Below are 12,425 nucleotides of genomic sequence, written 5' to 3'. Positions count from 1 at the left end.
TTTCAATTCTTACTATATAAATCTTCACTAACCAGTGAGATTGGTTTGTGTCTGTATTCAACATAATTTTAGTTCAAGTTTTTCAGTAGCCATTCCTATGCATATCCTCAATTTAAGTATTGTATAGGCAGTATTCTACAACATCAAATCTTCATTGTGTTTTCTGTGGCAAAGTATTTATTTTAACTGACCAGAATGAAAGATCATCTGCACTAATATGTGGAAATAAAGCTCTACATTTTAAACAGGAATAGGTTTAAACATTTTGCTTAATTTAAACTGGTATCAGAAAAGTTAGGGTTTTTTTCTGTATGGTGTCTGCTCTATAAATGCATTGTGAAGCATGAAGATGTATTTATATTGGACTTTACATCTACATTAATTCTTACTTAAAGGCATTAACTCCCCACAAGCTTTAAAGAAAATTCTTTCATTATCGGAAGAAGGAAGTTTGGATCGTCACAAGAAACAATCTGAAGACACAGTCTCAAGTGCATCTTCACAGCTGTCTTCTCCTCCTACTTCACCACAGAGCTCTCCAAGGAAAGGTATTAGATGTTCAATATTTCTCATCCTGTTTCCTGAAACTCATGGACTTAGGAAGCTTCTAAGAAAGAATTTGGACAGTTGATAAACTACCGCTGCTCTTATTTTTGTCACATACGGTCGGTCAGCAAGAGGGCAGGAAATGTAGCACAGTGTGGGATACCTAAAAGGATAACTGTGAATCTGATTTCTAGGGTACTTGAAAGCCCTGTGGTTATCAAAAGCCAGAAAAAATAGCCTGGTATGATACAGGATTTGATGCAGTAGGTCGCTCTCACTGCAGCTGCTTTTGACAAAAAAATGGTGTGTGGTTGAAAACTTAAAATCTTTGTACAGCATTGACCACACTGGCCTATTAGAGGAATTTATTTGCTGTGTCATGTATGTGGATGGGATGTGACTAATGTATGACAGAAAGGCTTAAGATATTTAGGATTCAGATCACTACTACAGAATATTTTAATAGGAGCTTGATTATTCAAGCCATGTGTATGACTATTTGAGGAATGGTATTACACGTTGGAGCTTCCTTGACCAGGGTCTTTTTAAGTGATTTCATAGAGCTATTTTTTAAAGTGAATTTAGGACTTTAAAGGATTTTTTTAAAGCCTGAGTTTTTTTTTCCTGGTAGTTGTTCTGGTTATGAATTGACAAAACAGAAGATGGAGGCACTGTGCTGTAGTTTAAACAGAAAAAAAGCCCCTTTGAAAATATGATAGCCTAGATGTATTGCAGGCAAAGTTATTCTCTTTTCAGAATATCATAAAAGTTCAGTTTAACAGTTACATAATGTTATGGTAAAATATACGTTGGGGTTGAAGTGACTTCTATTGAAGTATTATTTACTTAAGTCAGATGGAGGAGGATATTATGTAGAGAATATATCATCTCAAGTCCTTGTAAGCTGTCATCATTACTTCTCCCAAATACTACATTAGCAAACAGTGAATTTATATAAATATCGGCAGGCCTATGCATTTTTTGAAAACGGACTTGGAATTCTGTACTTGACTCATAGTGGGAAAAGCACTTTATTTTTGCAAAAAGCAAATCAAACATGATTTTTAATAAAAAGCCTTGGTTTGATGGTGACATGAAGCTAATGGTAGATTCTTTCAGACAAAAATGACAACATTAATTTCATGTTCTCAGCAAGTGAATTGGGATAGATCGGTTGAAGTAATTTTGACACTTATGTGTAGACTGAAAGCAAAAAATGAAAACGGCAGTTACTTGTGGATTTACGTTGTTTAATGATCTTTAACTTAGCTGGCAAGAACATTCAGCACAACTTTGTTTAATACTAAAGCAAAAACTGAATTTACTTCTGTGACATGGTATGCAGATTTTATCTCAGTCTGGCTGTGTCAATGCTGCCTCCAAGTTTCATTATAATTCTGGTAATATATACTATTTGGTATAACAAAGAAAGCTTGAAAACCTGACCCTCTCTCAGCCAAGATATGTAGTAAGCAGTCAGCCCAGACATCTGGACTTCATGTTGTATCTGCTGTTCATCTGTGAAGCATAGCTTTGCAAACAGAAAAGTTGTATGGGAAGGTCTCTTGGAGTACTTTAAGCAGTAGACTCATCCTGAACATCTCTTTCATTCCAGTCTTGGAGACAGTGTTTATGCATAGGCAGTTTGTTGTGAAGTAAGATTTCATAATGTGAGGATATGAGTATGATGATGAATTTGAAAAGAATTTGAGGTAGGAGGGCAGTTGGTTTGTAAATGAGTAGTGTGTGTTCCCACAATCTTAGACCTCTGATTAAGAGACCAAATACACAGTGTTACGCAGTTTTGCTGTGTATCTTTGTCTTTTGCAATGCTGTGTAAATGTAATTGTAGCTTTGCTCTACTATGGTAGCAGTATGGCCAACTGCCTGACAATAACTGAGCAGGTGTCTTGGAGAGTCCTATTAACATGATGTTCCCTTTGCAGGCTATACTTTGGCTCCTAGCAGCACGGTGGATAACTTTTCAGATTCTGGTCACAGTGAAATTTCTTCTAGATCTAGTATTGTCAGCAATTCATCTTTTGACTCTATGCCAGTCTCCCTGCATGACGAGAGGAGACAGAGGCATTCTGTCAGCATCGTGGAGACAAATCTTGGTGTGGGAAGGATTGATAGAAGAATCATGATTGAACCAGATCAATACAGCTTAGGGTAGGAATTTTATTTGTGCTTGCTTACATTATATTTTCATATAGTGTGTATGTGGCATGTGTATTTGTCCATGTAACTTTCTCTGTATCTCTCAAGTATTTTTTTCTCCCCCGCTCTTAAAAATGACTCTTTCAATGCTGCGTATTGTGATAATGCTCAATTTCTGACAGGAAAAGGTTTTGCACTCCTGAGTGCATGATGAGGTCTGCAGCAGTAAGAGTTTACCTCAGAAGACTTACCATCTGAGCATTTCAGTGATACTGTAGATTATCCTCTTTGTGGCAGACTAGTATCCTAGCCTGCTTCCTACGTGGGGAATTAACTGAATTAGATGAAATATTATTCGCACAATTATTCAGTGATCAAACTGAGAACAGAAATAGCTAGTGATTTTCCAGTCTGTTTCATGGAAAAGTGCATATTTGTCTAACTCCAAAATATTTTGCCCCAAATATCTCTTCTATTCAACAATAATTGGAAGCTAAAATTCACATTATGCAGCTGGTTTTCTAGGTAATTAACTTCTGTAATGGTGGGGAAGCTAGTGCTGTGAGGAGTTCTCTAAATCTCTAGTAGTGAGCCTTGGTGTGAAAGTAATTGGAGCTCTGGCTCCTATTGTCTCCACTTACTTTTTTTTTTTTGAGCTGTTATTCGGATGCTTCAGTCCTCTGAATAGTTTCAAGGGTTTTAATCCTGCAGTGTCTGCAAATAGCAGACCTGTTCCAAAACTGATGTACTTCAGCTCTGGGAATCCCAGGCTATGCAAACTCTTTAATCAGATGTCTTAATATTTGGAAGAACAGGATTTCAGTCTGCATAGCAAGCTGCCCTGGAAGAACAAATCCCAGGAGCCTGGATAGCTGCTAAGCAAAAGTGACACTTTGTCGGTTTTCTCTGCTGCTATGTAAGTGATAGTGTCAGGCTCACTTAATTGCTGAGGGGCTACAGAGAACATGTTTGCTCTAGGAAGTAGCACATGTTTCCAAAATTAAGGTTGAAATACATTTCCATTTGCAGGAAATGTTGAAAATTGAGCTTTCAGAGTTTCCTTGGCAAAAAAAAAATAATCTGAAAAGTGAAACCTAAATCTGAATATCAACCACTTCCTTCTAAAACTCTGCCTTTGGACCTTTGCTTTGCATGACTGGAAAAGCAGTAGGATAACCCTGTCTATCAATCTGTTCACCTTTATGTGTGTCAGTGTGGTTTGCCTGTCTTAAAAGGCTGCTGCAAAGTTAAGGTTTTATCTTTTGAAATAACTCTCTGAAGTGTAAAGTTTTATCAGGTTTTTGTTGTTTTTCCTTTATTGAGGATGAGCTTGAAAGCAAAGTGTCCTGTTCTCAAAATTGAATTAGTCATTATTGCAAGCAAAAGATACTATAAAGCGCATCAAACCTTCAATCATAGAATCATAGAATGTTTTTGGTGGAAAGGGACCTTTTAAATGTTATAAAGGTCATCTAGTCCAACCCCCAAATATGTTTGTTTTTCTCTTGATTGTTGAATTGTGTGTCTTGTACATGATTTCCAATTCCAACACTGGATTTTATTTTTTTTCCCCATCATCACTGTGCATCTAGCTCATATGCACCACTCTCAGAGACCAGAGGCCTGTATGCTGGAGCAACTGTGCTTTCTTCTCCTAGTACAGAAGAACTGTCACAGGATCAGGGGGACAGAGCTTCGCTTGATGCAGCTGACAGTGGCCGTGGTAGCTGGACTTCTTGTTCGAGTGGTTCTCATGATAACATACAAACAATACAGCACCAGAGGAGCTGGGAGACTCTGCCTTTTGGACATGCTCATTTTGATAGTTCAGGCGATGGGGCAGGACTGTGGGCCTCAGGCAGCCATATGGACCAGCTGATGTTCCCCGATCATGGCACAAAATATGGCAGGCAAAGTCAAGGCAGGGAGGGCCTTGATCAAGCACAGTCCAGAGCAAGCTGGGCATCCTCAACGGGATACTGGGGAGAGGACTCAGAAGGTGATACAGGTACCATAAAGCGGAGGGGTGGGAAGGATGTTTCGACTGAAGCTGAAACCATTAGCATAACATCTGTACCAGCAGAGGAGACTAAACCGACTCCTGTGCCCACTCATACAGCAATGTCATCAAGTAGTTCAAAGGGGCATGTTGGTAAGTTAAGTTTTGTTTACCATGAAGTATTTTAATTCATTTGCTTATAGGTTTTTGTATTGTTCTAAAACGGCATTTCTTTTGTCTAGTTTGATTTTTTTATTTTATTTTTTATTTTTTTAGGTTTTAAAGCAAAACTGAATATTTTGCAGTCTCTCTTAAATTTTTGCCTTTAACCATGCAAGGGAAAATAGCATTTATTGTTGATTCTCAGTTCTGGCAGTGCCTTTGTGTCTCTAGAGAGCCTGCCATACATCAAAAAACTAGCTCAGCTGCTGGACAGTGTTTTGAGAGGTTGATGTATTTAGATGTCTGTTCTGAAATGTGAATTTCTCATCACAGTAAGGCTCCATATCCTATATTTAGAAGTCTTAATAAATGTGACCTGATTTTTGTAGAAGTGTTTTACTTTATCCCTCTATGACTTGTCTGATAATTGTGAATATTCTTTACTTCTGAAAATGGGATCACTTTGTGCTTAAATACCAACTGTAAAATATTTCTTTGGCCTGCTGAAACTGAGGAGGTTTCTAAGAAGCTAGAGGTGAAATATATTTATATGCATTCAAAAATAGAAAGATCGTATAATCTGTAAATTAGTATGAAGGTGTCTTTGGCAGAACTTAACATTTTTCTCGTACTGTTCCTTCTGTGCATCCCAATTTTTAGGCCATCCAAAACCTCTGCATTTTTGCCACTTTTCTTCCTTTCATTCCCCTTCACTTTGCCTTTTGTCAGGTTAATATGAAGAACTATCTAAGAGCCATTTTTTGCTGACACAGCTGAAAGTCTGCCAGATTGAGGTCATGCTGAGACCACTGTGATAAAATGACTTTTTCATTTTCTGCTCAAGTATATTGCTTAGCAGTGGTGCATTGCTTCAAAGCTTGGGTGCAGATCTGAATCCCTGGCCTATGAAGAGGAGGAACCTGTTCAGTTCAGGACTTGAGGTTCATGGTTCAGATTCATGCCCCTCTCTAATTTTTTTCTTTGATATGCTTGCTTTCCTCCAGAATGTGTAACAAGCGTACTTCCAAATATGCCTCTCAAGGCAGTGGTTGCCACTATGTTTTTAGGGACTTGAAAGAACATGAAAGAGACCTGAAAATTCAAACCAACACACTTCCACGAAATTCACTACTATTAACTAATTATCCTGCAAATATAACTCTATGTATCACTGTCCAGCAGAACCCACTGTTTTGCGTAGTACTTCTGCACTGAATAGACATTGATCTCTTGCAGTATTTCAAGAGGATTTTTCTACAGAATTTCTTCTCCTTTTCAGAAATATTTGAATAAAATTTCTCAGAAACCTCTTCATGCTGCTTTGCTTAGTTAAAACAGTTTGTCCAAGAAAAATACTTAGAATCTATTGGAAACTATTTCGTTTGGTTATAATACCAAGGATTTATTTTTAGTCTATAAAAACTTGTATCTGAATAGCACCGGTCCATTTTGAGCTTGTACTGCCCTTTCATTCAAATCATGCTGCCTAGTGCAGGGTGGTGTTGTCATCACCACTTGTGCAAGAATAGACAGTGTATGACAAGCTGTGGAGACTAAATTGTCTGTGTCAGTGGTTTTCCCTGCTTTATTTGTAAGGTTTGTCAGTGAAGTGGTCATGTGTTAGAGGGCTAGATCCTCAACAAGTGTTCAGTATCAAAGACGCAAGTGACTTTTCTAACTACATAACGACAGGGAGTCTTACCTATCTGTTGTGTGTCTCTGCAGATGCTTAGAATTCTTAACTGCTGTTTTCTCCCTCAAAGTTCTCTCCAAGACAGAGCTTCTCAGTATGCCCAGAGTTAAGTCTTGTTCAGGTAAACAGTTACGTCTCAGTGAGATCCACAACCTAGGTGGTGGTCTCTTGATCTCCTATATAAAATCATATTCAATCATTGCTCTTATGGGCATACTTTCAGTTTTGCAGAGAATACAACCATGGGGCAGTGGACAGTTGTGCATTCAAAATATATGGAGATGAAGCCCACTTCCTTACCTTTTGGAATTGTTTGCTGCTTCTGTAGACTCTTGTGTGTTCCACGTTACTTTGATCACTGTACGTTTTATTCTATACAATTGATGGAACAGCTTCAGTTGTGAAGTTTGAACAAATTCCCCATGTAATTTGATGAATTTTGTTAGACTAATGCTTCACTACTGGAAGAATAGCTGCATCCTGTGTTTGTTGTATATTCTGTACTTTCTTGATTGATATATTTTTCGCAAGCTCATATACTCATAGCATATGATGGTTAACTTTTGTCCTTCAGATTATTTCTTCCTGGGCTGTTGAGTTGGTTGATGTTTACCTAATAACTGTCTGTTTTCCTTTCAGCAATGTTTCTTTTCCAATCTCTTAAAATCATCTGTTGTTTTCCCTGCAGCACGAAAAGAAGGTCGATATCGGGAACCACCTCCAACTCCGCCTGGTTATGTAGGAATACCTATTGCTGAGTTCGGAGAAGGTGGCTCCCATCCAACCAGAAAGCCTCCAGATTACAACATAGCACTTCAGAGGTCTAGAATGGTGGCACGGACATGTGAGACTCACGGAACATCAACTCCACAGCAGCAGTCTCACGGCCATTCAACCAGCAGGCCCGCGAACAAACCTCAGTGGCATAAACCAAATGAGTCAGATCCACGTCTTGCTCACTATCCGTCTCAAGGGTTTTCCACAGAGGAAGATGGTAAATTTCTAATTGGTAGATTTTGAGTGGGCTGCATGCAAAACTGGTCAATGCTTTCACAGACACAAAGCAAATTACACAAATGTATTCTGCCATAGAAATTCTTGCCATAATTTGAACTCTATTTCATTTTCAAAACTTGCTATTTGTTGACTTTTTGTAAGGGAAGGAATTCAGTTCATCCTAAATATGGTTTAAAATTTGGAACATAGGTCCATGTGAGTCTTGGACAGCTAAGTAGTTGGCTTAGACAACTTCTCTGGAGGTACCTGTGTTCACCATGTACCTCCCCTAATTTTTTTGCACTAACCATGTATTTAATGATCAAAAAGTAGTCCGGTCTATAGAATAGCTGCCCATCCACCCCACAGAGCGTCATTGGTCAGGTTTATTTGGACAGTCACTCACATTCTACCTGAAACTCTTATACTGTGGACACTGGATTTTCCACTCCAGCTGTTTCACATAATGAGCCCACTGCTGTCTTGCTTTCTCGCTGGCCCAATTGTGTCTGCATCTTTGTGCTTTAACTCAACTATAATGCTTTTCTGTGGAGTGTAGGTGTGGCTGGATTGAAGCTCTAGGCCTAGGTGCTCAATATTTAGGCAGGATGGTGCCCAAATCACACATTCGAACTCTTTGTTTTGCCTAATGATAGAAAGACTAACATTCCCCTTCTCCCTCTAACTGCTTAGTTGCTAAGGTTTTATGTGCAGGATGAACTCTGCAGTTAAATATGATGAGATTAAAAAAATGAAGTCTGCCTTAACTGAATTGCCTCAAACTTTAAGAGTTACCGTGACAGAGAATGTTAATTGTTTCTACCAATGATGACTAAATTTAAGGTGTATTCAGGGAAAAAATATAAGATGCCTTTCTGAAGCTACTGGCCATCTAGGAGTAGCTGTTGTGTTCCTTGGGCTGAGGAACTGCACCTAGCTCAGTTAGGCAATTGTCTTATTTTCTTCAAGAGCAAAATTACAAAGAAGTTCTTCCCATGAGATCTGAAATGCACTGAAATTTAGATCGTTTTAAAGTATACACCTAATAGAATGAAATGGAAAACACGTGAGCACAGTACACAGTACTTGTTGTTGTATGCACAGGTTTGTTTCATTCAGTAGCAGTCTTGTTCTATATGAACTAAATTCTATTTTTCCCTTATCCTATTGTATTTGCAGAAGATGAACAAGTCTCTGCTGTCTAAGATTTGGACTTTTCTGGATCCAGAGTGAGCCACCTTAAAGGAGAGCACAAGAAGACGTCCCTAGAATAGGAGCCTTGGAACTACGATTAAAGGATGGTGGACCTATTTGCCTCCTTCCCTGCCTTAAAGCAGCATGGGGCTTCTTCCTCTGCCCCTCCCCCTTCTGTCCCCTCTCCCCTTGCATGTGAAATACTGTGAAGAAATCGCCCTGGCACTTTTCAAACTGTGTTGCTTGAAATGCACAGTGCAGCAATCTCCAAGCTACCACTGTCGCTGTCTGCCACATCACACAGTATCATTCCAAATTCCAAGATCATCACATCAGGATGATTAACTCTGGCTGCACTTCCCAATGCCTGGAAGGGTTTTTTTTTAAATCTTCCTTTTAGATTTTAATCACAATCCTAGCACTTAGTCTCATTGGGATAATGAGATAAGTTAGTTGTCAAATTACATTTGGCCTTTAACCTATGAAGAGAAAAATGCTTTGAGATCCTTCAAGGAGGCAGTGCTTATTTGCTTGTTTACAATGCCTTTGTTACAATTTTGTATGTTTGCATTTGGAAGATCAAATACTGCATCTGCATAGTAATTACAGTATTATTTCACACCTCTAAGTAGGGTTGCCAGCCTGAACTCCTGGAGAGAATATTGCTATCATGTGGCTGAGCAGGGCAGAAGGGAAGGCAGAGGCTATGGTATGCAGCCTTTCCTTGACCATCTAGCTTCGCTCTTAATGTGCCCCACCCTGGAATCTTCACAAGTTTGTAAATGTTAGTGCTAATGCCATTCTCATCCGGGTCTGGTGTAAATGCAGAAACACAGTGCTTGCAACTGGTCGATGATGGAAGAGGACACTGTGTGTCTCATACCTGTGCCTTGTGGAATACAGGATGGCATACTAAAAAAGTGTCCCGTTCTAATAAGACAGATGGCAACCCCACCTTTAAGTTATGTCCTTTTTTTTTTTTTTTGCTATATAGTAGTTTATATTAAAATAAAAATTAACTGGATAACATTGCAGTGAAGCCAAGTTGGGATGTCACAGCTCGTGTTAGCTGTTAACACTAATATAATAACCTCCATCTATTGACTTTGACATTAGGGGATAAACGAGCCTTTAAGTAAAAAAAATAACATGATTAGATTTGCCAGCCTTTGCAATGCAGAAATAGTCACAAGTGTTAATGGCTTCATGGAACACTGCATGTATAGAGAAGGCCAATGTGTAGCAACCACTTGCTCACAGCTGCTATTAACCCTAGAATGACTGAAATGACCCTCCCCTCTATTTTTGTGTTGTTTTTGCACAGACTCCGGAGAAGTGAAGGCTGCCAATCCGAGTAGTACTCAAATGTGAGGAACTGCTGGTCTTGGATTTTTTTTTTTTCCATTGAACTCAGCTGATCATATTGATCAGTAGATACACGTAAATAGCTTCAACTTTTAAAGATCAAATTGCAGTGTTTTTTCACTGTATCAAACAAATGTCAGTGCTTTATTTAATTCTCTCCTGTAATCATAGCTTTTGTCTATTTGCTTATATATCACATTGTCAATTATGCATCTGTAATTTTACCTGTTATATGCATTATTTGCCAGTTTTATTCTGAAGGCTATGGACCTCATGTGCATATAGAAATACAAAATCTTAGCTCTATCACAAGTTGCACAAATGTTATATAAGCATTAAGTAATTGTAGACCATAGGACTGCTAATCTCAGTTCGCTCTGTGATGTCAAGTGCAGAATGTACAATTAACTGGTGATTTCCTCATACTTTTGATACTACTTGTACCTGTATGTCTTTTAGAAAGACATTGGTGGAGTCTGTATCCTTTTGTATTTTTAATACAATAATTGTACATATTGGTTATATTTTTGTTGAAAATGGTAGAAATGTACTATGTTTATGCTTCTACATCCAGTTTGTATGAAGCTGGAAAATAAATAAATATAACATTAATGAAGTCCATATTGATTCTTATGCATTTTACATGTTCCACATACTTGAACAAATTTATGAAAAAAATTTACTTCTCTGTGTATTAATATTAAAGGGACATTGCCAAGTGATGTGGGCAAACCATTGGTGTGGAGTTTTTCTTAATATACAGTTGTGCTGCTGATAATTTTTGAAAACTTTGGTGTGTGTACTGCTGAATGAGAATGACTGATATGTTGTGTGTTCCCAGCAGAAACATTTGAGATGCCAAAAAACGTATAGTCTTTGGTGTGTATAGAATGTAAACAGTTTTAAAGGTAAAATTGTGTTGATTTTATATTCTTAATGCTGTAAAAGTAAGAAATACATGTTTTAACATTTAGATAGGGAGAAGTATGGAAAGCAATCCATTTGAGTTTTTACTGGACAAGGCATTTCAAGTAATAAAAATCACCCAATAGCATTCCCAGTAATAAAAGCTGACGTTAATTCAATGTTAAATCTGTAGATTTTATTTTCTTCCCCCAGAGGTTAAATTCGTTATTTTCAATGGTATGCAGAAGACTGGGTTAAAATGGCACTGCTAAAGCCATTAACCCCTGTATCCTATTTAGTTTTAAAATGCCTGGCAGATGATGTTTCCAAATCTAAAATTAATTCATTGCGAAGAAAAGCAACAAAACGCTGTCGAGATTTAAGTCTTCCTAACACAACTCTAGAAATGATCTACATTCATAAGAACGTTAAAAATCACTGAAAATATAGGATTTGTAAACATAGTCTTTTAATTGCTGTAATCTCTAGCACTGTAGGGAAGGAAATTATGGAGACTGTTAGATTTATGTGGTGTGAGTGTCAGTCTGTGGCTAATACTTCTTGGGTACATTTCAACAAACTAAAGACTACCATTGGTTTTGACATTAGTAGAATGAACATACATTTTTACGGGTCTTGCCTGCAAGTTTGTCCTTCAGTAACACTAAAGGTATGTTGATAGGGAAGTTATTCCTCTAACCAACTTGTGAGGTATTTGAACTGTTTGCACACTTGTCAGGTTTTTTCCATGTGCTTGATATAGTGTTGAATTGGGCAGCATTCCTTATCCTCCCATTTATGCTTCCGTTCTGTAATTAATGTTTTTAGAACACATTATGTAGAGATGTCCTCAACACTCTGCATCCAAGAACACTTCACACAGCAACTGATCCAATAGAAATAAAGACCTTGATGTGACTTCTTATGAAGTGAATTCTTATGTTGTTTTAATATAAGTAATACAAATTTTGTACTTATTGTGTGGATGCAGAAAGATGCAGACAAAGACCAGTTGCTGGTATTTGGTGTTGCATTCACCAAAATCACATAGAACACTGAGATCTAAGGAAATTTTCTTTTTTGTTTGAAGAAATGTCATTCAGTTATCTGTGCTTTTTTATGACTTTGTTTTTTTACTGAAACTTACTGAGGCAGAGGCTACACCTTTATGCAGTGTGTTGCACGTTGGAGTCACCACGAATTTGTGAAAGCTCGAGTATTGAGAGTGCTGCTTAAGTGGATTAACCTTAGTATCTGGAGAAGCATGCAAGTTTTGCATCTGTAAATCTGACTCAAATATTTAGGCCACCTAAGGTGAGGAACGGGTTTTGTTTTAAAATAACAATAAAAAAACCCCACCTCTATTTGCTTCAAGATAGGTAGGAAATGTATGGATTGTAGCAT

The 12,425-nt window shown here is 37.9% G+C and overlaps 1 protein-coding gene across 5 annotated transcripts in view; it reads left to right on the top strand.

The window, feature by feature from the left end:
* The window catches only part of RAPGEF2 (Rap guanine nucleotide exchange factor 2), a 180,844-nt gene extending 170,117 nt beyond the window's left edge, over positions 1-10,727 (top strand). For all 5 annotated transcript variants that reach the window (XM_051790713.1, XM_051790710.1, XM_051790711.1 and 2 more), the window contains 5 exons: positions 396-548; positions 2,493-2,718; positions 4,299-4,858; positions 7,249-7,554; positions 8,736-10,727. In XM_051790713.1, the coding sequence (XP_051646673.1) occupies positions 396-548; positions 2,493-2,718; positions 4,299-4,858; positions 7,249-7,554; positions 8,736-8,761 (1,271 nt within the window). In that variant the 3' untranslated portion in view covers positions 8,762-10,727. The remainder of the gene's footprint in view (positions 1-395; positions 549-2,492; positions 2,719-4,298; positions 4,859-7,248; positions 7,555-8,735) is intronic.
* The last annotated feature ends 1,698 nt before the right edge of the window (positions 10,728-12,425 follow it).

Source organism: Manacus candei, unplaced genomic scaffold (assembly GCF_025592945.1).
Source record: "Manacus candei isolate 608988 ecotype Guabito, Panama unplaced genomic scaffold, ASM2559294v1 h1tg000028l, whole genome shotgun sequence".
Lineage (NCBI taxonomy): Eukaryota > Metazoa > Chordata > Aves > Passeriformes > Pipridae > Manacus > Manacus candei.
This window is presented reverse-complemented; position numbering and strand designations above follow the sequence as displayed.